Source organism: Lepisma saccharinum, chromosome 1 (assembly GCF_977018435.1).
Source record: "Lepisma saccharinum chromosome 1, izLepSacc3.1, whole genome shotgun sequence".
NCBI lineage: Eukaryota > Metazoa > Arthropoda > Insecta > Zygentoma > Lepismatidae > Lepisma > Lepisma saccharinum.
In genome coordinates, this window is record NC_139229.1 from 71343008 (window position 1) to 71367839 (window position 24832).

The following is a 24832-nucleotide window of genomic DNA, read 5'->3' on the forward strand; positions in this document are numbered from 1 at the left end:
CCATGTTGCCAGATCTACTCGTGAATCAAGGGTAGATACTATTTGTCTAGAAAGTTTATGCTTTGTTGTTGGTGGCGTTGCAAGCAAAATTTAAAATGTTAAACATTTTAACGTCAAATGTGTGACCGAACACACCAGTACCACCTCAAGTTTTTTTGAAACTGAGATATTATCTTTATCGGAGTTGCGTCCCAATAATGTATTGCAGAAATATTAACATGGGTGACAGAAGGTTAAAAATTATAGCGGTCTGAAAAAAAGAACCTACATCTGAAAGAAAATGAGCGAGATGAGACACACGTCGCCCGTGATGAAACAATCGGCTTCACGTTCTGAAGGATACGTGTTCGAGCCCGGTCAAAGAAGATTTTTTTATTATTTTGTAGTTACCAATGAAGCTCCAACATGTGTGTGTTCGAATCCGCATTTTGACACTTGACAGTGTATTTTTTTAAAAAAAAATATTATGAAACTATGCAGATTCTCGTATACATGGAATGTGGGAAGTTCATACGACATGCATTTTGAATCCATGATTTCACCCGCTAATTTCTAAAAACGTCTTACATTTCTCCTTCTTCACAAAATCATTTTACACTTTGGGACAAAACATGGAACTACCTACTTTCAGCGTGACTGTAAATTACATGCCTCTACATTTTAAACTAAAGATGATTTCGAGTTTGTTAACACAAGTTTGCATTGTCACCTATTAATATGTTTAATTTACTCTCTATCTAAAGAGAGATTTTCTGGAATCCTAGAATAACAATGAAAAAGATTGGAACAGATGTTTATATTTTACACAACGTATGCATACTACAAATGCAAATCGGGACGAAACTCATTGGCCGAAAATCAATGTGCTAAATGCCACAGATTTTAAAACAACATTGTAATGACAGGTTTCCACAAAAAACAAGAACTATAGTGGAATCAATTCCATACACAACCATATGCTCCTATCGACTCTCTATGTCTTTTTCCATTTATGGCCCGTCCACATTTTGTAAGATATTTCATATCAAGTAGTTACTCCTAAAACCATTACATTTTTATTAGAAATAGTCCTTTCGAAATGTGTAAGTAGTTCCATTCTAGGCATACACTAGTTGGCACTGCACTGTAAAAATAATTTACCTTTGAGGAGAAGCAAACCATTTAGCATGTTGGCAACTTTTCATATTTCCACAGCATTTTATTGCCCACTTTGATATCTGTAAAAAAATATATTAAAAGGGGGGGGGGGGTGCTGATGATCTTTCAAATTTTATGGAATGTTTGTGTGTAGTTAGGGACTGGTAGATGTGGTAATGCAAGGTCGATATCTTCTTCTCTCAATAGGTATTACACAAACATCTAAAATTACACCATTTTTCAAGGTGTAAACAACATAAATCATATATCATTTTAATAGAAAAACTATAAATGGCAACCTGCAAGAGACATCACTTTATGAAATGAGATCTTGCCACATGTATAGATTTAGAGGCAAGATTTAATACCATAGCTATGGCCTAATATAAGCAAATTTTCTAGCGATACCAATCCCATGCAAAACACTAGATTCAAATAATAGACTACACTTAGCATTTATTTCATTTGCGTCTTATTTCATGGCTTCGACTTTATTGAATTATTTTGGTACTCAGCAGTATGAAAGTTATTTGCAATTTGAATAAAAAAATAATATCATTTGTCATCAAATGTGCAATTAATATTTCACAGACTTACATTAGTTTGCATTGTATCGTTTTAAAAATAAAGTGTTATACTGGAGATTCGAACCGGGGACCCTTTGTGTGGTGGGCAAGTATCATAGCCACTGGACCACACCATCTTTCTTGCTCAAGTGCTTACATGTCCCTATCCAATCAAGCACTCGCACTAATCGAGGAAAATTACGGCAAAAGTGTTTGCTAAAATCTACACCACGGAGTACATTGCGACGATACGCCACTTCAAAAACCATAAACATAACCACTACATTCTGAAGGTACGAAAGGTTTTCATCTTTTCACATAGTATTTCATATATTTGCGGCTACACACTGAAGTCGTTGTTTCACAACAAAATCTTCCTTACTAGACACGAAAAGGGGAATGCACCTGTATTGACAAAACTACCACTTCAGCGCCATCTGCACGTAGGAGTTTGAACATGACTGAGACCTTATATTTTCAGGGCCTCCCCCATGGCGTCATTGCCTTGTAATCAAGGGGTCCCGGGTTCGATACCCGGTGGAGGCACAAGTGGTTCGGATCCCACTTTAAACTGTAGGTCCAGTCCCGATTAGCTTTACTGTGCATAAAGTGGACTTAAAACAGTAACTCAAACCAAACCTTATATTTTCTGTTATTTACTTAAATTCCTTTAATCGTAACAAAATTATAAGTTTTCCAGGTCCTAGTGAATAAAACAATCTTTCATATCAGAAAATTTCTTCCTTGCCGAATCTATATTAGTGGTACGGTTGTACTTGGGAATTTGGGCCAATTCTTTAACATGGCTTTAGATGAAAGCATTTTCCTTAACATTTACGCCATGACCAAAATCCTACCGTGTAAAGTGAAGATCTTATGGCTTTTCAGATGCCATGGCATATTTCATGGCATTTCGCAAGGATAGGTCGTATTTCCGTAGCATTTTTCGTAGCATAACCAATCAGAAGCGACCTCTAGGTCACGAGTGCAGATATAATGGCGGCCGCGTGAGATGTAAACAACGTATCACTTCACATTTTTAAAACACGATAACTATTCAACCGAGAGGAATAACTCTTCATATTAAATGGTTTTAGGTACAAATCAATGTCACTGCTTAAGTACTGTACATGCTTTATAGCGTTTACTGTACTTGCATGGAAGAATATTTTAGTTGTTTCAAATGTAAACACCGTGCACTCATCACAGATGGTGTAACTCGATGTGCCTTTCGTGTTGTAAATATTGTACATTGTAATCGCAAAAGCTTACCGAAAGTTTATATGAAATGTTTCCGTGTAACGTACTATCTGCTATAAGATTTCTGGAAGCATATGCTAGCAAAAGTGTTAATGAATGCTCTCGTCTAAAGCGGGCTTTTTTTGGACGAACGAATGAAAGCTCACACGAATCACTACATCAAATGTTTTGAATGAACACTAACATTGCACAATTTCAAGACTGCAAACTACCAGGGCTTGTGACCGCAGCCGCTCGTGCACACACACACACACACACACAAACACACCCCAGCGTAAGCAGGGGTAGATGATATGGCTATAGGAGGTTTCAACCCCAATCCAAAAAACTTACCAAGTACTAAAATTAAATATGGAAATATACTTGTAATAACATCTGTTGCATAATCTAGTATTATTTATTTCCGCCGAACTTACTGGAAGGCAAAGATTAGATTTGGTTGGACCTTCCGATTTTGAATTGACAATACCTAAGAAGATTTATGCATATTACTACTTTAATATATTTGTTCATATTAGGGTATTTTATATCAGGAATTTTCGGGTAATTTTCATCAACTGACGTAATGTATTTCTGATAATCATTAAATATTCAATTATTTATCTTTTTGCCATTAATTTCCATGCCAAGACAGTTGTTTTTACTTAAATTTAACCGATCTCAACTACACGTAAGCTAGATAATGAACACGCGCTGTCATATCTCTATTATTATAACGTATTTCTAGCTACTCTTGTAATAATAATACAGTATTAATGAATTTACATATTAGGGTAATTCCATGTCAAATCAACCGGTACATAAACCTTTGATGTCATGGATTTGGCAAAATTTGTTTAATTGTTTCTTATCATCTGAAATATAGAAAAAAATCTTTATTTTTCATGTTGCAGGTTTGTGAGTTATTGAAATTTGAAAATTGACAAAAACGCCCAAAAAACGGTCACTGCTGAAACTTGAAATACAATTTGCAAGTGACCTGTTTCAACTACAGGGCTCGGCATGGTCTCATTTTAAAGCTTATGAAGAGGGCTTTTATTTGATATGCAACATGCTTGGTTTTTTGCGAAAAACAAATTTTGAAAGTTGTTTCAAAATTATATTTTACAATTTCCAAAAAACGTAATTTTCAAAAATTTTCACATATTGGTACATATCTACTGAAGGTTCAGTCAAAATTTCAAGGTGGTATCTTTTTGGTATCATGAGTGAGAGACAGTTAAAGCTCAAGTGTGAGTCATCCCTTTCCTGCAGTCACTTGTATATTCCTGCTCTCCTATGCTTCTTTGTCCAACTGGATCAGTTGTGGTGTATCTGTCAGAGTGTGTACATCTCAGTTAACTTCTTTGCTGCAAATTGTTTGAATTTTGCTGCTGCTTCATGTTTATTCCTGCTCTCCTATGCTTCTTTGTCGAATTGATCAGTTGTGGTGTAGCTCTCAGAGTGTGTACATCTCAGTTAACCTCTGTGCTGCGAATTGTTTGAAACTTGCTTTATTAGTGTCTTCATTTTTTAAAAAAACCTTTATGGATGGCAAGAAATGGTCCATTTACTGTTGTAATCCTTTGAAGAAAAAGGACACTGGTGTAGTAAAAATCTGAGTAATGTGGCAGCTTGGATGATTTCTTTAAATTATGGAATTGAATTGAAGAAAACATGAAAATTTCCACTTCCTGTAGACTGCAGTTGGGGAAGGATAACCAGGCTATCGTTCCAGGAAAAGGAACTCCTTCACGGCGATGAGGCCGAAAAATATTTAAGGATTAAAAGTTAAACACACCTATACTCTAAAAGTTATATAAGTTCTCAATAGATGTCGGTACGCTCACTAAAAGACTCTCTTGCATGTTTTTTTGCAAGAATTCTAACCGAAGGGTAATACTTCAAATTGCAACGAGAGAAATATATGTGCCTATCTGAAAAATATTCTGTAGGAATTTAGTAGATGCTTTTTAGTAGAGTTTCAAATTCTATAAAGAATGTATCTTGGAATGAATCAGTTACAAAAGTTACATAAGAAATGCTCAGAGCACATTTTATTGTGAATGCAAGTCATAATGTCCCGATGGGACCACCTTAATTTGCTACGCAATAACTATTCACATTACGCAAGATATCTGAAGTAGATGATGTTACTGCTCAGAAATACTGTTTATGTATCGGAACAAGTACAGAATGTGTGTTTCCGTGACCTTGATTCAAACTTGCAGGGTGGATGGAAACTGACCCAAGTGCCAATATGAGATGAGAAACCCTGATCAGGATAGGCGTCATTAAAAAGTTATAAGCCAAAACTAGTTGGGGCTGTCTATGACAGTGGAATAAGTCAACTGAAAGATGCGGCTTGTAGATTTAATGTGGATATTAAATGCGGAAGATGGGCGGAAAGACCTTCGCTGTGGTTCTCAAGTGACTACACGTGCAACGCAAAGATTCTTCTTGAGATATTTATTTGCCTTCTACAGAGAAAGGATATCTCCAATTACAGAGGTATTAATATGACATAAATAATGTGAATATGAATATAAGCGAGATTAAATAGCATGCATACATATTACATAGTTATTAACTATAACATAAGTACACTTATATACGAGGGTCACTATTTATATTTTGAGCCTAACAATGAAGAAACAGGAATTTGGCATTGAAAACTGCTTTATTGTTTTTCGAAGTATTCTCCTTTATGGTCAATACACTTTTGCATTCCTTCGAACCATTTGTCAAAGCAGTTTTTCCAATCTTCTTGAGACACCTCCATAATATGGTTTTTGAACGCATCAACGGCGTCTTCCACCGACGAAAATCGTTGTCCACGCAATTTATTCTTGACATTCGGAAACAAGAAGAAGTCATTGGGCGCCAAATCAGGACTGTACGGCGGATGACCCATCAATTCGATTTTTTGACTGTTCATAAAGTCGGTTGTTAGACGAGATGTGTGACAGCTGATATTGTCTTGATGAAGAATGATCCGACGGCGTTTGTTTGTTTTCCGTATTTGACCGAAGACCTCTGGCAAACAAATTGTTGGGTACCATTCAGAGTTGACCATTCTACGTTTTCCTAAAGGCACAGTTGCCACATGACCAGTTTTCCCGAAAAAACAGGCGACCATTTGTTTCGATGTGCTTCGATCGCGAACAACTTTTGATGGATTGGGTTCATCTTGAAACACCCATACAGTCGACTGCTTTTACGTTCCGGCTCATATGCATATATCCATGATTCGTCACCTGTTACAATCTTATATACGTCTTTTGAAGCACCACGATTGTATTTATTGAGCATTTGTTTGCACCAATTGACGCGAGCGTCTTTTTGAGTTTTTGTCAAATTGTGTGGGATCCAACGAGAACATACCTTTCTCACAGCCAAATGATCATGTAATATTTTATATATGCTGGTGGAACTAATGCCTATGGTTGCCTCAATCTCACAGTATGTCACATGACGATCTTGCAGTATTAGGTTTTGCACAGGATCAATGTTTTCTTGAACAACAACTGATTTTGGACGACCTTCGCGAATCTCGTCGGTGAGCGAATGGCGGCCACGATTAAATTCGTTATACCAGCGTTTCACAGTGGCAAAGGATGGGGCTTCATCACCAAATGTGGAAGTAAGTTGATCGATGCACTCTTGTCTTGATAATCCACGTCGAAAATCGTAAAAAAATCATCGCACGAAAATGTTCACGAGTTAATTCCATTTTATTGTTGTCGCGCAATCTCCAAGGCAACAAAACAACACAAATGAAGCTATTGACAAAACATTTGAAGTACGTTATGGTCAATAATGCCAGACGATTCCGTGCAAACGTCAAATCGCGCCTAACTTCAATCAGTGTTACCAAGGCTCAAAATATAAATAGTGACCCTCCTAACGTAGAGTAATGATGTGCTCGCATAAATAAATAAATAAATAAATATATATATATATATATATATATATATATATATATATATACACACACAGGGTGTCCGGAATGGGACTGAAATTTTCATAGTTGTACGACTACCGGTGACGGCGCTAGTATCGCCGAAACGAAAAATGGCGTCGGTACTCAAAAAGGCGCAATGCGTGTGGTGGTTTGCAGAGACAAAAAGTGTTGTTCAAGTGCAACGAAACTTTCGACGTGTGTACCACAAGGATCCTCCATCAAGCAACAGTATCCAGGCGTGGAAGGAACAATTTTCATCAACAGGGAGTGTAGTGAAACCTCACAGTGTCAGACGAACGGGTGGAGTGAATAAGAGAGTGTTTCACACGTAGCGTGAGGAAGTCAATTCGCGCAGCGAGCAAGCAGCTATGAATTCCAAGGTCAACTGTGCACGTTGTGGTACATGAACAATTACGTTTGAAATTAAGCCTAACGACAAGCCAAAAAGATTAGAATTTGCCAATGAAATTCTACACAAGATTGATAATGACCATAATTTTCGTTTCGGCGATAATAGCGCCGTCACCGGTAGTCGTACAACTATGAAAATTTCCTGAACAAAACTTTCTGAGTTTTCCTTCAAAATGTATATTTTCATTCTTATCTATCTCTGCCCATATTAAAACCACACACTTCTAAAAACCGTCAGTCCCATTCCGGACACCCTGTATATATATATAAACACACACAAATTTTATCCATATATCCACAACCAATATTATCACATTTCTCATGAATGTACAGAATAAATATGAGCATAATGGGATAGAAACAATAATGAAATAAATACATACACATATTAATGGACACACATCCATAAGCTTATCCACATTCATATATTTACATTATACAGGGTGTCGCAAAACTCTTTCAACAACGCTTGGGTGCTGGTAGATATAAAAACAAGTAACTTTTCCCTATAAAGTTTACCTCGAAAGCGCTTAGTTTCTGCGCTATAAGCGCTTAAAATCTATCCTGTACGTATACAACCCAACACAGCAAACGCTTGCTCTGACATAACTACCAGGGGCGCGTGGCAGGTTCGACAACTTGGGAGTCTTGCCTGAGCAAAATCCAAAACTTTAATGAAACTTGAGATGTTGTAAGAAGCATTGACAGTATTTATAAACGGACCAAGAAAAATAATGGGCAGACTGAAATTCAAGATTACTCATTCTGAAATATCTCCATGTTTAATTGATTGATTTGGTTTATTTTAATTCGCTTTTCTGCCACCTTTGACTAATCGCGAAGATGAAGATGATATGATGAAAGAACAAATTACTCCAATGTCTAGACCAGGATTGAAACCCGGGACACCTGACGCTGTAGCAAGCTGTGCTATCCACGTCACCATGGAGTGTTTCGTGTATCATGCAATATCAACAATTGCAAGGGACATGTGAGATAGGGGAAATCCACGAACGAACAAATGTAAACATGATGTGTTTGCTGCCTCGTTTCGAACACGCAGACTGTAATGTTATTACAATTTATTTGAAAATTATTCCTATCTGTGCTAGCGTTATTGCTAATCGTGTTCGTCTCATAAGGAAGTAAATTCAAGGCTCTTTTAATTTAATGATTGATTGATTGACATGCTTTTTTTTTACTTCGCTTTTGTGCCACTTTTGATTAATTTGCGAAGATGGGGATGAGTGATGATATGATTGATGAATGGATACTCACAAACATCCATACCCAAGCCGGGATTCGAATCCAAAACCCCTGGCAACGTAGCGCGTTGTTCTAACCACTCCGCCACAGGGGGCCGTCTTTCAATTTAATGAGAAACGTCGTTTTAAATTCACACATTAAAACTAGTGCTTATTAAGACCAAAGCCAAGAAATGCATACTTATACCAAGCGCCGAACTGTAAAGGGCACTCGTATTTCACATTTGCGTATTATTTACATTTGTTCGTTCGTGGATTTCCCCTACCTCACGTGTCCCTTGCAATTGTTGATATTGCATGATACACGAAACACTCCGTGGTGACGTGGATAACACAGCTCGCTACGGCGCCAGGTGTCGTCGGGTTTAAATCCTGGTTCAGACATTGGTATCATTTGTTATTTCTTCATATCATCTTCATCTTCGCGATTAGTCAAAGGTGGCAGAAAAGCGAATTAAAATAAACCAAATCAATCAATTAAACATGGAGATATTTCAGAATGAGTAACATATTCTACAATAAATAATAAATACAATAAATAATCAACCATTTGTGAAAGTATCTCTGTTAAGTGTGGCTTTTATAGCATTTTTATATCCGAAAGTGTTAAGATTAAAATCAATATTTGGATCTGAGGATGTTATTCTATTATACATATTACTCATTCTAATTAATGGTGATTGTTTGTACGTTTCAGTTTTTAGGGATATTGCAATAAATTTCTTATACAGGCAATAACAAAAACGTCTGTAGATCACCAAACTATCTCCGTTGAAATGCAGTACTATTGTGCAATCCTACATGAATAAGTTTACTAGATAAAAAAACAAATGCACGAATTAAGGTTATTAATTTGACACTCCATCGTATATTTGAATTATAGACGAGACAGACATTTGCAACTCGAGATTTTGCCGAGTCTCGTCTTGTCTGGTACCGTCCCTATTATACCCTGTTCCAACTAACCCTGGAGCATGGCCGCGCACAGCGACAGAGAAGGGGACGTAGGGGAATCGAGTGAGCAGAGCCCAAAGCGAAGCAGTACACGCTGCTGGGAACTGCAGTCGCTTCCCCTTCTCCCCTCCACGCAATACCGTTCCTCTCGCGTGTTCATTGGTGGAGCCGTCTCGCGTCACTACTTGTTTTCGTTCGTCTGCTCCAGAGATAAATGGGACAGAGTGTAGAGCATTTGTTTTAACTAGAAACTTTCAACACTGTGGGCAAATTCATTGGTATTTTTTTTCAGCAAAAAAAAACAAAACATTTTACTACCATAAGGTCGGTGAAGTTGTCACAGTGCGCACGGAGCATGACTCTGTACTTGACGCGATGTGATTATTTTTATAATTCACAGATGACGTCACTAAGCAGCTCATGCTCTGGTTGCAGTTCGTCTTTTTTTGGTACACTCTTTGCGTGGCCTTTGTCCTTGTATAATATGGCATATAATATTACGGCGATTGGGTTCCAAAACAGGGGAACAAGGTGCCAAAACTGGAGGGGGGAAGGACAGATTACTTTCCTTGGTAGATAAGGTTTAGCATAGTGCGAAGGCAAAAGTGGAGGTGATAAGTTGCAGCCTTAAAAATATATGAAGGAAACCTACCATGCTGCAATTAACACTAATTCAAAAAAGTTTGTGCAAAACGTTCCAGCGACAAGGAGGGTTGTCAAAGTCTAGGAATTTTTAAGAAAATCAATTCGGTCCATGAGAGAAAATCAGCAAGCGTAAATGCGTTCTGGACCATAAAGAACCTTTATATTTTAAAGAGTTAAAATTCGGTCCAGGGAACTCTTTTTACAGATGAATTTAAATACGGTCCACGAACCTTAAATTGTGCGTTTCGGTCCTGTTGCGAAACCCAATACAACCCATTAGAATTTATGGGTTTCTGGACTTTTTTTAACAAATGGTGAGTAGTGAGGTGACGTATCAAATTGAGTTTTTTCGAGTACTGTAAACTTTACGTTTAAAAGTAATCATTTTAAACATGAGTTTCATATATTTTATTTTTATTTCAAGAATGCCTTGACTATTGTAATATGTTTTTGTGCCAAGCATGAGTAGATCATCATGGGAATTATACAATCAGTGGCAATTCTTATAGAATTTAAGCGATTTTAGCCACTTATTTAACAGAACCACAATATAAAGTTAGTATAAACAAGGTTGCACGAAGCGTAGCGTATACCCACTGAAAATTCTGGGACCACAGCACTGGTTTGAACCTGGAACCTCTGGCTTTGTAGCGCGTAACGGTCTCCATGGAAGACGAGCGATTAAGCCTAGTAGAGAAGCTAATAAAAGCAGCAAGAGAGAAATAGATTTTTTGCTGTACTTTGATTGATTGGTTGGTTTTAAGTCCACTTTATGCACAGTAAGGCTAATCGGGACTGGACCTACAGTTTAAAGAGGAATTCGAACCACTATGTGACTCCCTCGGGTATGAACCCGGGACCCCTTGTTTACAAGGCGACGACGCTACCACTGCGCCATCGAAGAGGCCCTGCTGGACTTTGAGTTCATTCATACGGAGATAGATTCATTCATATATTCCTCCTTCCGTTCCTAGTTTCCATTTATTCATTCTGCTCAGTGCATGTAATATATATATATATATCTGGTCAAGCAGCTCTATTAAATTAACATAAAAACACACACACGTCAGTAGTTCGCTCCGCACCTATCTGACCTGCATACTACAACGAGGGAATGGAACTCCTTCGCAAAATCACGGAACTTCTGAAGTAGGAAAAGAGAAAGAAAAAAAGGCGGGAACGCGTTGTCTCCACCCACGGTCAGCTTCGTACAAGTCCGGAATATTAATAATCTTCCGTACGTGCTTATGTATATATGTATAATTACCAAATTCATAATAATGATGCCTCCTTGGCGGGCAAGTGAATTCAGTGGGTGAATCACGAACTACCACTAGAGTTGAGGCTGTAAAGGGGCGCTCAGCGTATACAGGGTGTCTCAAAAGTAATAGCGCAAACTGACACATGTGAAAGTACACGATAATAGAAGCAAAAAAAGTCTCAGTAAATATGGGTCTGCAAACGACCCGTTTTCGAGATTTGCAGACCCATGTTTACCGAGACGTCTTTGCTTCTCGCATTATCGTGTACTTTCACCTGTGTCAGTTTACGCTATTACTTTTGAGACACCCTGTATATGGACAAAACCCAGGATAGCACAACATGCTCCGTGACCTTACAGAGGATTATGCTAGCCGTGGATTCATATAGTTCAATACAGGACTGCAGTTACCGTGCGTGGTGTACTACGTGGAAATGACTTTTCGGTGCCTTCACAAAAGGTTACGCTCGATCGTCTCTGATCTTCTCAAGTGATGCATTTTCTTTACACTTCACGGTACAATACCTGCCTCCCCGATGGCATGGTGGTAACGTCGTCGACTTACAATCAAGGAGTCCCGGGTTCGATACTCGTTGGAGGCACGTTGCACACTGGTTCAGATTCAACTTTAGTCCAGTCCCGATTAGCCTTTCTGTGTATAAATTGGACCTGAAAACAAACTAGGACCTTGCCAAGTAGAATCAGTTTGGCGGCGATTAGGAGGGACAGTTGCCCCCTTACTATTTGCCACTTTTGTCCCTGCACTATGCTAAATCTTATCGACCAATGGAAAGTGAAATGTCCTTACCCTCCCCCTCCCACCAGTTTTGGAACCCAATCGCCGCCACACTGCATATACGTACTTGTTTCAAGACAGCAGTACCCTAGTAAGTTCTGTTTCTAGCTAGTGACGCTGATTCGGCTAATTAGTACGTGTCTTTCAGACCTAAGTGACAGGCTACAAGTAGTTTCCTTGATTTTTGGCAAGTACAATAACGCCGAAAAATGATAGTATAGTTGCAAAAATTGCTTATGACATGTTTTGAAGCCATTTTCATTCTCGCGAGAAAATGCAAATTTGGCACAAAATGCAAATTGTGATTTTACGCGAATTTCAACACATTTTGTAAGACTTCCACGTAGCGTGTTACTTCGGTTTTAAGGCTCCCTAAATCGATTAATTTATTTTTATGTGCTTTATTCCAAAACATCAGTACTTGTGGGTAGTAAGTTCAGATATTTTGCTGAAGATGAATAGATCTCACGTAAATAAACAGTTAGGATATAGGCAGAACGATGTCATTACTTTAGATTAAAATGTGACCTAAGCAATTCTTATAGAACTTTCCTAATTGATTCATACCAAGATACATATTTTCGAATGATTTCAAACTCCACTAGAAAGCATCCATTGATTTTCTGTAGAATGTTTTCAGATAAGCATATATATTTCTCTCATTGTGAATTGAAACATTACCTGTTGTATACAATTCATGTATTAAACATGTAAGAGTTTTTTTTTAGTAACCGCGATGACATCTGGTGAGAACTTAACGTAACTGATGTTCCACACAACCGTTAAATTGTGGAAGATCTGGTTGTCCTCGGATGTTTTTTCACTCCTTTTCTCGGAGAATTCGTTTTCCACCTGTCGAGGAAAGGATTATTACGGTATGTTATCCTTTTCGCCTCGTGTGGATAGCAATTTCAAAAGAAATGTAGAACGTTCATGATACAGCAATGTGGAATTAAACCTGCTTTGCTTTGGTATATGGCTTTGTCTGATAGGGGGGGGACATATATTGTTCACATTACAAGTAACTGCGGGAAGTAGAGACAAAGTTCTTCCAGACAAGCTGCCTGATGTGATGGGTGATAGAAAGAAATAGAGAGAAGTGAAACAAATAGAGAAAGGAAAGAAAAATAGAGATATGGAAAAATAATGAGAAAGAAAGGAAAATAAGAGAGATGTTAGGGATAGAGATAGGGAGAAGAGAAAGAAATAGATAAAGAAAAAATAAATGAAAGAAAAGATAGAGGAATAGGGAGAAGAGAAAGAAAATGAGAGAAAAGAAAAGAAACAGAGGCAAGAAAAGGAAACTTGTGAGAATAAAATAAACGAAAGGAAAATATTGAAATAGAAATAGGGAGAAGAGAAAGATAAACGCAGGAAAAGAAGAGATGGAAACAAAGGGAAATAAATGAAAGAGAGATAGAAATAGGTAAATAGAAAGGAAGGAAAAGTACATCAAATGGGAGAGAACGATAGAAATGGTGGAAAATAGAGAGAAAGAAAAGTAGGTGAGAGATGAAGGGAGGAAGGGAAGATGAAAAGTAAGAGGCATAGAGGGAAAGAGGAGAAAGAGTGAAGGAAAACGGATGGTAGTAGACAGAGATATGGCGAAACAAAATATTAATAAAATAGAAAAAGAGAAAGAAAATAGAAGAGAGAATCTCATATAGAAAGGATCAAAAAAGATTGATGAGGAGACAGGCAAGGGAGAAAGTTCACAATTCAATACACATGTATTACATTGAAACCCCAGTCGACTCTTGCTCCAAATTCGAACAGAGTTCAATGATCGATTTGTCTACCTCAGCGCATCCTTCGAAGGGCGCCATCATGTCTGTTCCTTTCCTTTATGTCACGCGGCGACTCCACACAGAAACAGAAGACCGCCTGGTACCACAGGGTCTTCACGCTTGATTGCTATGTGGCACACTCCGGCGAAACACCTGAGACGAAGGCGCTGTGTGTAAAATAACACCAAGTCAGAGAGACCAAGTGGCCTTCCCTACTTCTTGTACGTTTCACAATGCAGTGTTGCCACTAAAGGGATATTCCCTTTTGCAGGGAAATGCAATACTGAGGGATTTTTAAGGGAAAAGGGAAATTCGAGAAAAAGTCCAGGTGGTCTTATACTTTTTTGTATTTGACACAACCCAGTGTTGCCACTGAAGGGAAATTTCCATTTAAATGGAAATTCGGAGAGATTTTTAAGGGAAAGGGGAACTTCAGGTAAAACATCCAGATGGCCTTCCATACTTGTTGTACTTGGCAAAACGCAGTGTTACTGGGTTTGGCGTATTATAAAAACTTCACTACAGAGGTGTAGCAATTTGTTTAACATTATTCTTGTATACGAACATGGGACAACGAAAGTTCTACTACTTCTACACTTATTACTATTATTATATTATTTATTTGTGGGAGAAAGAGGGAAATTTTGCCTCTAGAAAAGGGATTTTTTTGTTCCGAACATGGCAACACTGGCACCACCTTACTCGTACTTCTGCAATTAACAGAGAAATGAGCACCGGATAGAAAAAATTAACGGTAGTGACCTTTGAAGGGAGGGGGGGGGATGGAGATGATGGGATTCAGAAATGTGTGCAGTGGGAAAGGAAAGGATCGTGACCATCTAATTAATACAAGTGACGAGAAGACCTCTCAGACATTTCCTGGCCTGAGGCGGATCGGCGTAGCCTATGCCAGAAGTAGGCCACGTTCAAACCCCTTAGCTACCGGCGAGGAAAGTGTTTTATGCCCTTTTTCCTCTCAAGGTGAAGGTTTCCGCGTGTTTATATCGTCTGCGTATGGTGACGTCTATCCGTGCCCAGTCAGTACGTTGAGGCTTCTTGTGGTGAGCGATGAACACATTGCTACGAGGCTAGGTGATCAAATGAGTTTCTTCTCAGCCGATGTTTCGTGTCTGTGGTACAGTCATCTTTCTTATGTCGTAATTTGATTCTATATACAGCATGTTTGTCCAAGATGCATATCCAACAATAGATTGTTTTTAAAGTAGAATTTTCTATTTCTCTGTTTAATTAGTCAGTGGAGCAGCCAATGAAAAAAAATCCCTCAAGATGGCAGCACCTAGTGCGCAGCCTAGCAGGCTCTGTCATCTGAACTCACGTCACAGCCAGTGCGACTTGTCGTTCATGTGTGTGTGTGAGAGAGATTGTCCCTTCATCCATTTCGTCTCATGAACAGTCATCCTGCCTCCCCGATGACGTAGTGGTTAAGTCGTCGCCTTGTAATCAAGGGGTCCCGGGTTCGTTACCCGTTGGAGGCACATAGTTCGGATCTCACTTTAAACTGTAGTTCCAGTTCCGGTTAGCCTAACTGTGCACAAAGTGGGCTTAAAACACCAACTCAATCAATCCACTTTAAACTGTAGGTCCAGTCCCGATTAACCTTACTGTGCGTAACGTAGACTTAATATAAAAACCAAGAACCAGTCATCCTGATCGCGATTAGCCAAGAGAGACAGAAACGCGAAGTAAAATAAATCAATTAAAAACAAAGAATCTGTTTTTACCATGTGACACTTTATCTGCTGAGCTCAACAATTCACAACCGTGTTGAAGTATCAGGGAGATACACGGCAGGAGACAGGCCACAAACCACACGGGCCCCTTCAATCCAAAGCAGACAGTCACTTCACATGCGCGAACAACAGACCGAAGCGACACGATGCACGGTATTGAGAAAAGAGCCCAGTTCGAGCGACATGCAAGCGACAAGTGCAGCTTGCCGCGTCGCTTCCATTCAAAAAGTTGCATTTTTTTCTGAGGGTTGGTTTTCAAGAACCAAGTGTCACTTGTCGCTTCGGTTTGAAAACTTCCTTGGACGTTCAATTGTGCCATATAAAAACCAAAAACTTTCATGTTGTTAAAGAAAAGTCTAATTAAAAATATAAAATTTAGTATATTTTTTTTTAGTCTTTGCAAGTGTCTTCTATGTATCTTTCAAATAAGAATAAATTGGCAATAAAACAATAGTTCATTATTATTATTACTTCAACGATACAATTTGACGTCAATGGTTTGACCATGTTGACAAAGGGCCGCGGCACCATTGAGTTCAGTTTAGCTCGCAACACGTTACAGATACAAGCAGGCCCGTAGCCAGAATTTTATTTCGGGGGGGTTCATCCCTTATCAGCCTAAAGGCGAAAAAGTGGGGTGGTGGAAGGAAGCCCTGAAGATGAATTTCTCAGTATATTACAACTTGTCATGCAAGATGTTTAATTCTGCTAAGGTAGTAAAATGAATTACCACTATACACTATTTCCAACAAGACATTTGCAGGATTTCAGGAGGGTTCGTGGCTACGTGCCTGGATACAAGGAGAGCAGTAGCAAGAGTTGAGCTACATTACCTGAGCCACGATCAGCAGACCTACCCCAGCGATATAACACAGTGTAGTGTTTGTGGTCCTAATGAAACTAACCAAACGTGAAAAGTACAAGGCGTTCCACTTCAGATGAGTTCTCAGTCACTTTTTGGACGATCCTTCATAGCAACTGGAGCCCGGCCTCGTATGTAGGTCTGCTCTTCCGGTGAAGAGGGTGGATATGAAATGGTGCCGACGGGCATTGTTCTAGGTGCCGCAACCAACGCCCAAGGTCACCCTCGGGACGTGTGCAAGTCTCCGTCTTCCGTTGCGTGTTAGCTTCATTAGGAAGGACTTGAGGATCTGTTTTCACACCCACTTTCTGCTTTCCGGAGTGTGTGTTCCGACACACCCACCCAAAAATTCCATTACTAATTGCTCTTTGCAAGAAGTCTGCAGGGCAATTCTTTTAGGCAAGTCTTTACGGATCTCGTGATAATCACGACATGCTACATAAACAGTTGATTTTACTTTTAAGAGTAATTCCATGCGAAATCAACACAGCCTTTGACCTGACCATCTCCGATTTTCATGAAATTTGGGGAGTTGAAACTACGCATGGAACTTAGTAACTATGAAAATTTTTAGTCTCGTGCGTCTTGTAATTGTTAAATTATTCAAGGTCAAAGTTAGCGTAAATTGCCCTATTTGAGCCCGCTTAGCTATACTAAATGTGCTGTAACTCCGCCCCTATTTTTCCTAGGAAGCTCAAATAAAGCTTATTGTACAGGGAATTGAATAAGCTTTCCAGTGATATATAACAAGCCTACCTTTGGATAAAAATATAATTTTGTCACGTGACCTTGACTTTTGACCTTGAATATCTCAAAACATGTCATAACCAAAAGTCGTGAAAAAAATATATTTGGTCCCTCATATCATACTCTAAAACATACCAAAAAATCATTCTGGGACTGCAATGGGATCAGAAGATACAAAATAATATGTGTAACTATGTGACTGATAAAAGCCCCATTACATGAACTATGACGAGTCAAATGTCCCTTAACACCCCCTACAAAATGTGAAGGAGTTATCCTGGGTATAATTGGTCATAAAAGAAATAGGTTAGGCACAGGGAGATCCCTAGCCGTGTGTGGCAAGCGCAGATCCGGCATATTGTTGACCGCCATATTGAATTCAACGCAAAAATTTCAAAGGAAAGGGGGTGATATGATATATCAAATGAGGCTAGAATTTCACAAGAAATGAAGTGACGAAGGATTTTCCAACGTATCTTAGGCCAGCAAAAAGATATACACATATCTTTCACTTACGATATATGCACATTATAATGTTGTCAATGTTCCTGTGAGCACACCCGTTGACGTCTCTCACACTCGCATAGAACATTTGGCAATGCAGCATGTGCAACATCGCAAGCAGCAAGTATGCCTTCTCTCAGATGGTCAATATCAGGGACTTTTAGTGCATGCACCATTCTCTTCAAATGTTCCTGAAGGTAAAAGTCCTCCTAAGATGTTAGATATGGGGAATGTGCAGGCCTTTTAATAGATCCCCGTGTGCCCATCAATCTACCTAGAAAATTGCCATGAAGAAATTGCCAAAATGTCTACATAGTGTGGTCACACTCTGTCCTGTTTCAAAACTCTCGAAAAGTGCTATATCCCGTAAGCAAGGGTGAAAAAACCTGTTCACTTAACAAGAAGCCCTCACCATTTAAGGTTCCGTTGTTGAATATGGACCAACCATTTCCGTTCGTCATACATTATACCACATAATTAGCTTACCAGCAACAACCATTCGACTGAGCAAATCACAGGTATTGCATATTATTTTTATTAACTTCACCCTAAACATAAAAATTAGCCTCGTCACTGAAGAATTTTTCATTCCAAAGGAAGTGTCACGTAATTGTTTGAGATACTTTTCCCAATATTCTTCAGTATTCAACTATTTGGTGAATGTAGCTGATTAAAATCATATGCAATGGTGCGTATACTTTTTTCTCTCCCAAGATGTGAGCGTGATCTCGATGAGTACCTAACACGTTAGGAGCATTCCAATGCTTTGCTTTTAACACCTCGAAAAGAAGAAAATGGTTACAAGCATGCAGTAATAAATTTTTGCTGGTTAAATATATGTTGGATAAACCTTCGTCACTTCATTTCTTGTGAAATTCTAGCCTCATTTTATATATCACATCACCCCCTTTCCTTTGAAATTTTTGCGTTGAATTCAATATGGCGGTCAACAATATGCCGGACCTGCGCTTGACACACACGGCTAGAGATTTCACTGTGCCTAACCTATTTCTTTTATGACCAGGATAACTCCTTAACATTTTGTAGGGGGTGTTAAGGGACATTTGACTCTTCATAGTTCATGTAATGGGGCTTTTATCAGTCACATAGTTACACATATTATTTTGTATCTTCTGATCCCATTGCAGTCCCAGAATGATTTTTTGGTATGTTTTAGAGTATGGTATGAGGGACCAAATATATTTTTTTCACGACTTTTGGTGATGACATGTTTTGAGATATTCAAGGTTAAAAGTCAAGGTCACGTGACAAAATTATATTTTTATCCAAAGGTAGGCTTGTTATATATCACTGGAAAGCTTATTCAATTCCCTGTACAATAAGCTTTATTTGAGCTTCCTAGGAAAAATAGGGGCGGAGTTACAGCACATTTAGTATAGCTAAGCGGGCTCAAATAGGGCAATTTCTGCAAACTTTGACCTTGAATAATTTAACAATTACAAGACGCACGAGACTAAAAATTTTCATAGTTACTAAGTTCTATGCATAGTTTCAACTCCCCAAATTTCATGAAAATCGGAGATGGTCAGGTTAAAAATTGCACATATCTGTGTTGATTTGGCATGGAATGACTCTTAAGATTCATGAAAATGAAGGTTTGCGCTAATGTCGATGAAACAATCCCGAAATGGGATCCCAAATGCGAAATATGAACACAATCTCGGGGCCTCCCCGATGGTGCACCGTCGTTGCGAGTGGAGGCACATAGTGGTTCGTCATATTCACCCTTGGTTTAGCTTTTAAGTCCACTTTATACACAGATAGGCTAATCGCGACTGGAGGACCTACAGTTTGAAGTGGGATTCGAGCCCCCGGGACCCAGGTTCGGATTTCACTTTAAACTCTAGTTCCAGCCTCGATTACCTTATCTGTGCATAAAGTAGACTTAAAATAAAATCTACAACACATGCGCGCGCGCAATAGGGAATTATGACGAATGTTTTCGTTGTATAACGAATTTCGAATACTGTTTCTTTAAAACTTGTACATAACACTGTTGTGCAACTAGACTTTTTATATCCACTATGATTGTATAGTAATCTATATCTATTCTAGGAAATAATAACTGAACGCACTAACGGTAAGAAAAAGTTTTAAATCAAATTCAGTTGCAGAATGAACATAAATCCAAACGGTAGCCTATTTGTAAAAATTGACAATTTATAGTAGTGGATCTCATTCTGTCACAAAAACAGTAGCGGCGATTAGTGGGGGCCAGAAGGGCAGTTGTCCCCCTCCCCAGTTTTTGCCACTGCTAAACCTGATGTACGAGGAAAAGTAATCTGTCTTTGACCCCCCTCCCCATAGTTTTGGAACCCAATCGCCGCCACTGCACAAAAATATAATATATATTTTAAGTAGTGGGTGCAGTCAGTCTATTCTTGAACATAATATACTTTTACCAGATGTATTTGATCATTAATATTAATATTGTATTCGTGGATCTTAACGTCCATTTGAGTAAATGAAATGTAAGAGAATTCTGCTTTCAGAAATTTTCTATCAATCGAATCAATCTTTGCCAAGAGTATAAAATAATCTCCAACAAAATAAAAACACGAGTAGTAAAACGAATCTCCATAAATATCTGCCTCTAGCAATCAAGGGGTCCTGGGATGGTAATGACAATACCAGTGTGGAAATCGCAATTATGGGCGTGGCTAAAAGTCCCAGCCAATAGTAGTGTGCTTCTTAACATAACGCAACAGTCCATCAGCTACAGTATGTACAATACTTGTTCGTACAGGCTGTATACATTGTATGAAACCTCTCTGTACGTGTTCAGTTGGCAAAATATGATAACGAAAGGTGTCTAGTATTCAGGGAGGATCTTCGAAAATGTAATTTGTATAGAAGATGCGAGATGCAGTAATTGTACTGGATGGAGAGTATTATAGATCGTTTTTGAGATTGTATGATGTATGTACCTTTCTTGTTCGGACACACGTGTCACTTAATGATCATGCCACCACGTCTTTGTGTGCAGCACACAGCGTTTTTGTACTTACAGCTTCAGTTGCAGGTCTGTGTAATCACTCTTGTCACCATTCAACCACCCTGCCAGCGTGGGCAGTCCGTAATGGGAGAGGAGCTTTGCTCTGACCTTAAAGGTGTGATAGTGAATCTTGCTCTTAAAGGACATTCTTTGAGGGAAATGGGGTCATTAGTGAACAAATCGCATTCTACTGTTCAGTACATAGTAAATAGACAGGGTATAAAGCATTCACGTGAATCTTTGTGTGGTTTGCTATTGTCTACATACTCGCAATGGTTTCTTAGTTACGTAAGCATATACTCCGTCCCAGCTAACTGTGGAGCAGGAAAACGAAAACAAGTCTCTGCGCAAGTAGTGACGCGAGACGGCTCCACCAATGAACACGTGAGAGGAACGGAATTGTATGGAGAGGGGGAAAGCGACTGAAGTTACCAGCCTTCCCATCAGCGTCTACTGCTTCTCTCTGGCCAATAGATTTCCCTCGCTTCTCTGACGCTATCTATGCGCGACCATGCTCCACAGTTAGCTGGGACAGGGTATATATATTCCATTTACATGTGGATTTTAGCAAGGTTGTTAAAGGTCCGGGAACCCATAAATTCTAATAGCTTGTATTGGGTTCCACTGTAGGACCGGAATTTTTTTCTCGCACAAAATTCGGTCCAAGTTGCGTATTGTTTCATTGAAAAAAGGTTGGTGGACCGAATTGAAATACTTTACAGATAAAAAGGTTCTTTACGGTCCAGATCCCATTTACGCTTTCTCTCCTGGACCGAATTGAATTTATTTAAAATTCCTGGATCTTTATCAACCCTGGATTTTAGTTAAATTTCCCATCATACGATGAAATACAAATTTGTTATTTGTTACAATGAAAAGCTGGCTCTTATCCTGGATATTACGTTTGGGGAGCTGTAAGGTCGTTTTTAGGGCTGTGTAAAGGTGTATTTAGCGCCATAATGCCCATGAAAAATGAAAAATTGTACGAGGTGTTAGGTGGCTGTTGAGGATGTGTGGGATAAGCCACTGAGAAGGCTACTATTGTTTTTGTCTAAAACTTCAAGTGTAGAACAATCTAGTCCCTGGCTAGGCATGGTTGTTCATTGCCAGTACCCATTCATCAATTTCATCTATTCACCACTCATCCTTATCGTCGCGATTATCCACAATTGGCAGAACTGCTACGTTAAATGACAAGAATAGAACGTATGGTACTATACACATGAATTTGGGCTGTCCGAAGTTGTCAGAGATTAACGTAAAGTTCTAGTTTGATCTCGGCTAGTGTGTCATAATTACATAACTACATGTCGAAATAACCTAACCGTTTTGTCTTCTTGTAATTCTCCTATCTCTCTAAGCCTCCACGATGGCGCAGAGGTAACGTCTTCGCCTTGTAATCAAGGTGTCCCGGGTTTGATACCTGGTGGAGGCACATAGTGGTTCTGATCCCACTTTAAACTGTAGGTCCAGTCCTGATTAGCCTAACTGTGCATAAAGTGGACTTAAAACACCAAATCAACCAAATCTTATCTCTCTAGTCTAGCGTATTTTATCTCACTTAAGTTCTATCTCTCTGGCTCTCATTTCTTTATTTCTTTTCTTTTACCATTCTCTCCTCTCTTATTTCCCTCCTTTTATTCGTCATCTTATCATTCTCTCTTTCTCCCTTTCTTCTCTTTATTTCTCATTCTTAGTTTCTCCCTTGCATTCTCTATCGCTTCTTTTCTGTTCCCTCTTTATTCTTCATCCTATCATTCTCTCTCTCTCCGCATTTTCTCTTTCTCATTCTTAGTTTCTCACTTGCATTCTCTGTCGGTTCTTTTCTCTTCCCTTTTTATTCGTCATCCTATCATTCTCTCTTTCCTCATTTTTCTGTTTCTCATTCTTAGTTTCTCACTTGCATTCATCTTTTCTCTTCCCTCTTTACTCGTCATCCTATCATTCTCTGTTTTACCCATTTTCTATTTCTCATTCTTAGTTTCTCTCTTGCATTCTCTATCGCTTCTTTTCTCTTCCCTCTTTATTCGTCATCCTATCATTCTCTCTTTTCCCCATTTTTCTCTTTTTCATTCTTAGTTTCTCCCTTTTATTCTATATCGCTTCTTTTCTCTTCCCTGATTATCCAAAATTGGCAGAGATGTGACGTAAAATAAGACAAATATATTGGTACAATTTGACGTAGATACTCTTCGAAATAGGTTTACTGCTTCTTCAGCGAGAGTTGAAGGCGATAGCATTGTTTGTATTTGTGTATGCGCATGTAACAAAAAAAATATATGTCATGTTTGAGCTCATTAGCCCAGACGCCTTCCCCAGTTGACTCTTGTAATAATTTATTCCTCTCCGTTTCATTTCAGAGTCAACAGCGGACCTCCTCCGACGCGAGGGAGAGTTGGTCGACAATGAGGCATTGAATATTCTCGGTGGGGAAGAGAAAGCGGACAAACCACCGGGGACCTCCTTGCAGACAGATACGTGTGCTTCCAGGCAGCAGTGTTTTGTTTCGTGGTTCACCAAGCGGACGTGTGAAGAGCGCTCTCTGCTGGAGAAACCGACGACCACGTATTGGGTCTCCCGAAGACCTGTTGGAATCTGCCATATGCTTCGGTTCTAGAGCTCCAAGTTGGTTTCAGTGGTCTAAAGTGTGGTGTCTTTTTTTTATTGTTTCTCGCGAGTGACTGCCTGGATGCCGGATGATGGGAACCAAGGATCCGGGATTCGAACACGGTTCCGCCTGATTCCTCTCCGCGCAGAGACCTTCTCGAAACGACAGTGGCGCCTCCAACGTCTACGACGGACGTCGTCGCCGGCGACGGTGTTACCTGAGGCCTGAAGGAATGGGGTGGAGATTATTTGTGGTCTTCATCTGTTATTGCTTAGTACAAGGTAAGAACATTACAAATTTCTCCACTTTTTATTGTTCATTGTGTCTTTCGTTCAGGGTTTGATACTCGGTGGAGCCACACAGTGGTTCGGATCCCACTTTAAGCTGTAGGTCCAGTCCCAATTAGCCTATCTGTGTATAAAGTGGACTTAAAAGCTCAAAACACAAATTCTTCAAGCAACATAGCAGCACCATTGCTGAATCTAGATGAGTTGTTAGGGTATCAAATCTGCCTGCCAGGTATTTTGACTCAGGTTTCTGTGTGTTTCTTCATCCTCTCAGTGCAACAGGAGAACGCCGGTATGGTACCTTTTAACTAAATCCCTCCAACTATTCATTTGGGGTCCAGGGGGTGATCTTCACTGAAGGCATCTAATAGCCAACCTCACTTCCATCTAGTACGTACAACGCTGCTGCAGGCCAATGAGGCTCTGGCGTCTGGACTCGCAGCCAGTATAATCCTCTGTTGGATTTGTATTGAGTGCAGGTCATGTGTGCTTCTGATTGTCCTTTCATCAATTCATCTTTTCACCACAGTGGCAGAAACGGCATTTAATGACAATCAACCGACAACATTTTTGACTTGGTACGTCCTAGGTAGAGTAGTGATTAACGTTGTCACTTTGGAATCAAGGGATTTCAAGTTCGGTTCTCTGTAGAAGCAGGCCAATAACCAGAATCATCCATTATGAGCACGGGCGTTGTCAGAAATATTTGTAGAGGGGCTCAGGCCATAGATAAGACTTGATTAGTACAAATAATAATGACAATAATATTTATTGTTATTTCACAATAATAATTATTATAAGTTATTAAAAATATACCAATTTCAATCCAAAATTATTGTTGTTATTACATAAATGGAATGACTTTGCTACTCCATCCACCGTATCAGTGAATATGTAACGCAATTGTTGTCCATTATTTTTCTTATACCTATTTTGTACAGTGTGTGTGTACTGAAAATCGTAGTTATTGTATTTTGTTATTAACTTTTACACAATCGTCCAAAAAAGGCTTTAACAGTTAGTGGTAAATTT

The 24832-nt window shown here is 39.1% G+C and overlaps 1 protein-coding gene across 2 annotated transcripts in view; it reads left to right on the forward strand.

Moving 5' to 3' along the window:
* The window catches only part of LOC145996395 (uncharacterized), a 243414-nt gene that overhangs the window by 147964 nt on the left and 70618 nt on the right, over positions 1-24832 (forward strand). For both annotated transcript variants that reach the window (XM_083132846.1, XM_083132854.1), the window contains one exon: positions 23266-23794. In XM_083132846.1, the coding sequence (XP_082988972.1) occupies positions 23746-23794 (49 nt within the window). In that variant the 5' untranslated portion in view covers positions 23266-23745. The remainder of the gene's footprint in view (positions 1-23265; positions 23795-24832) is intronic.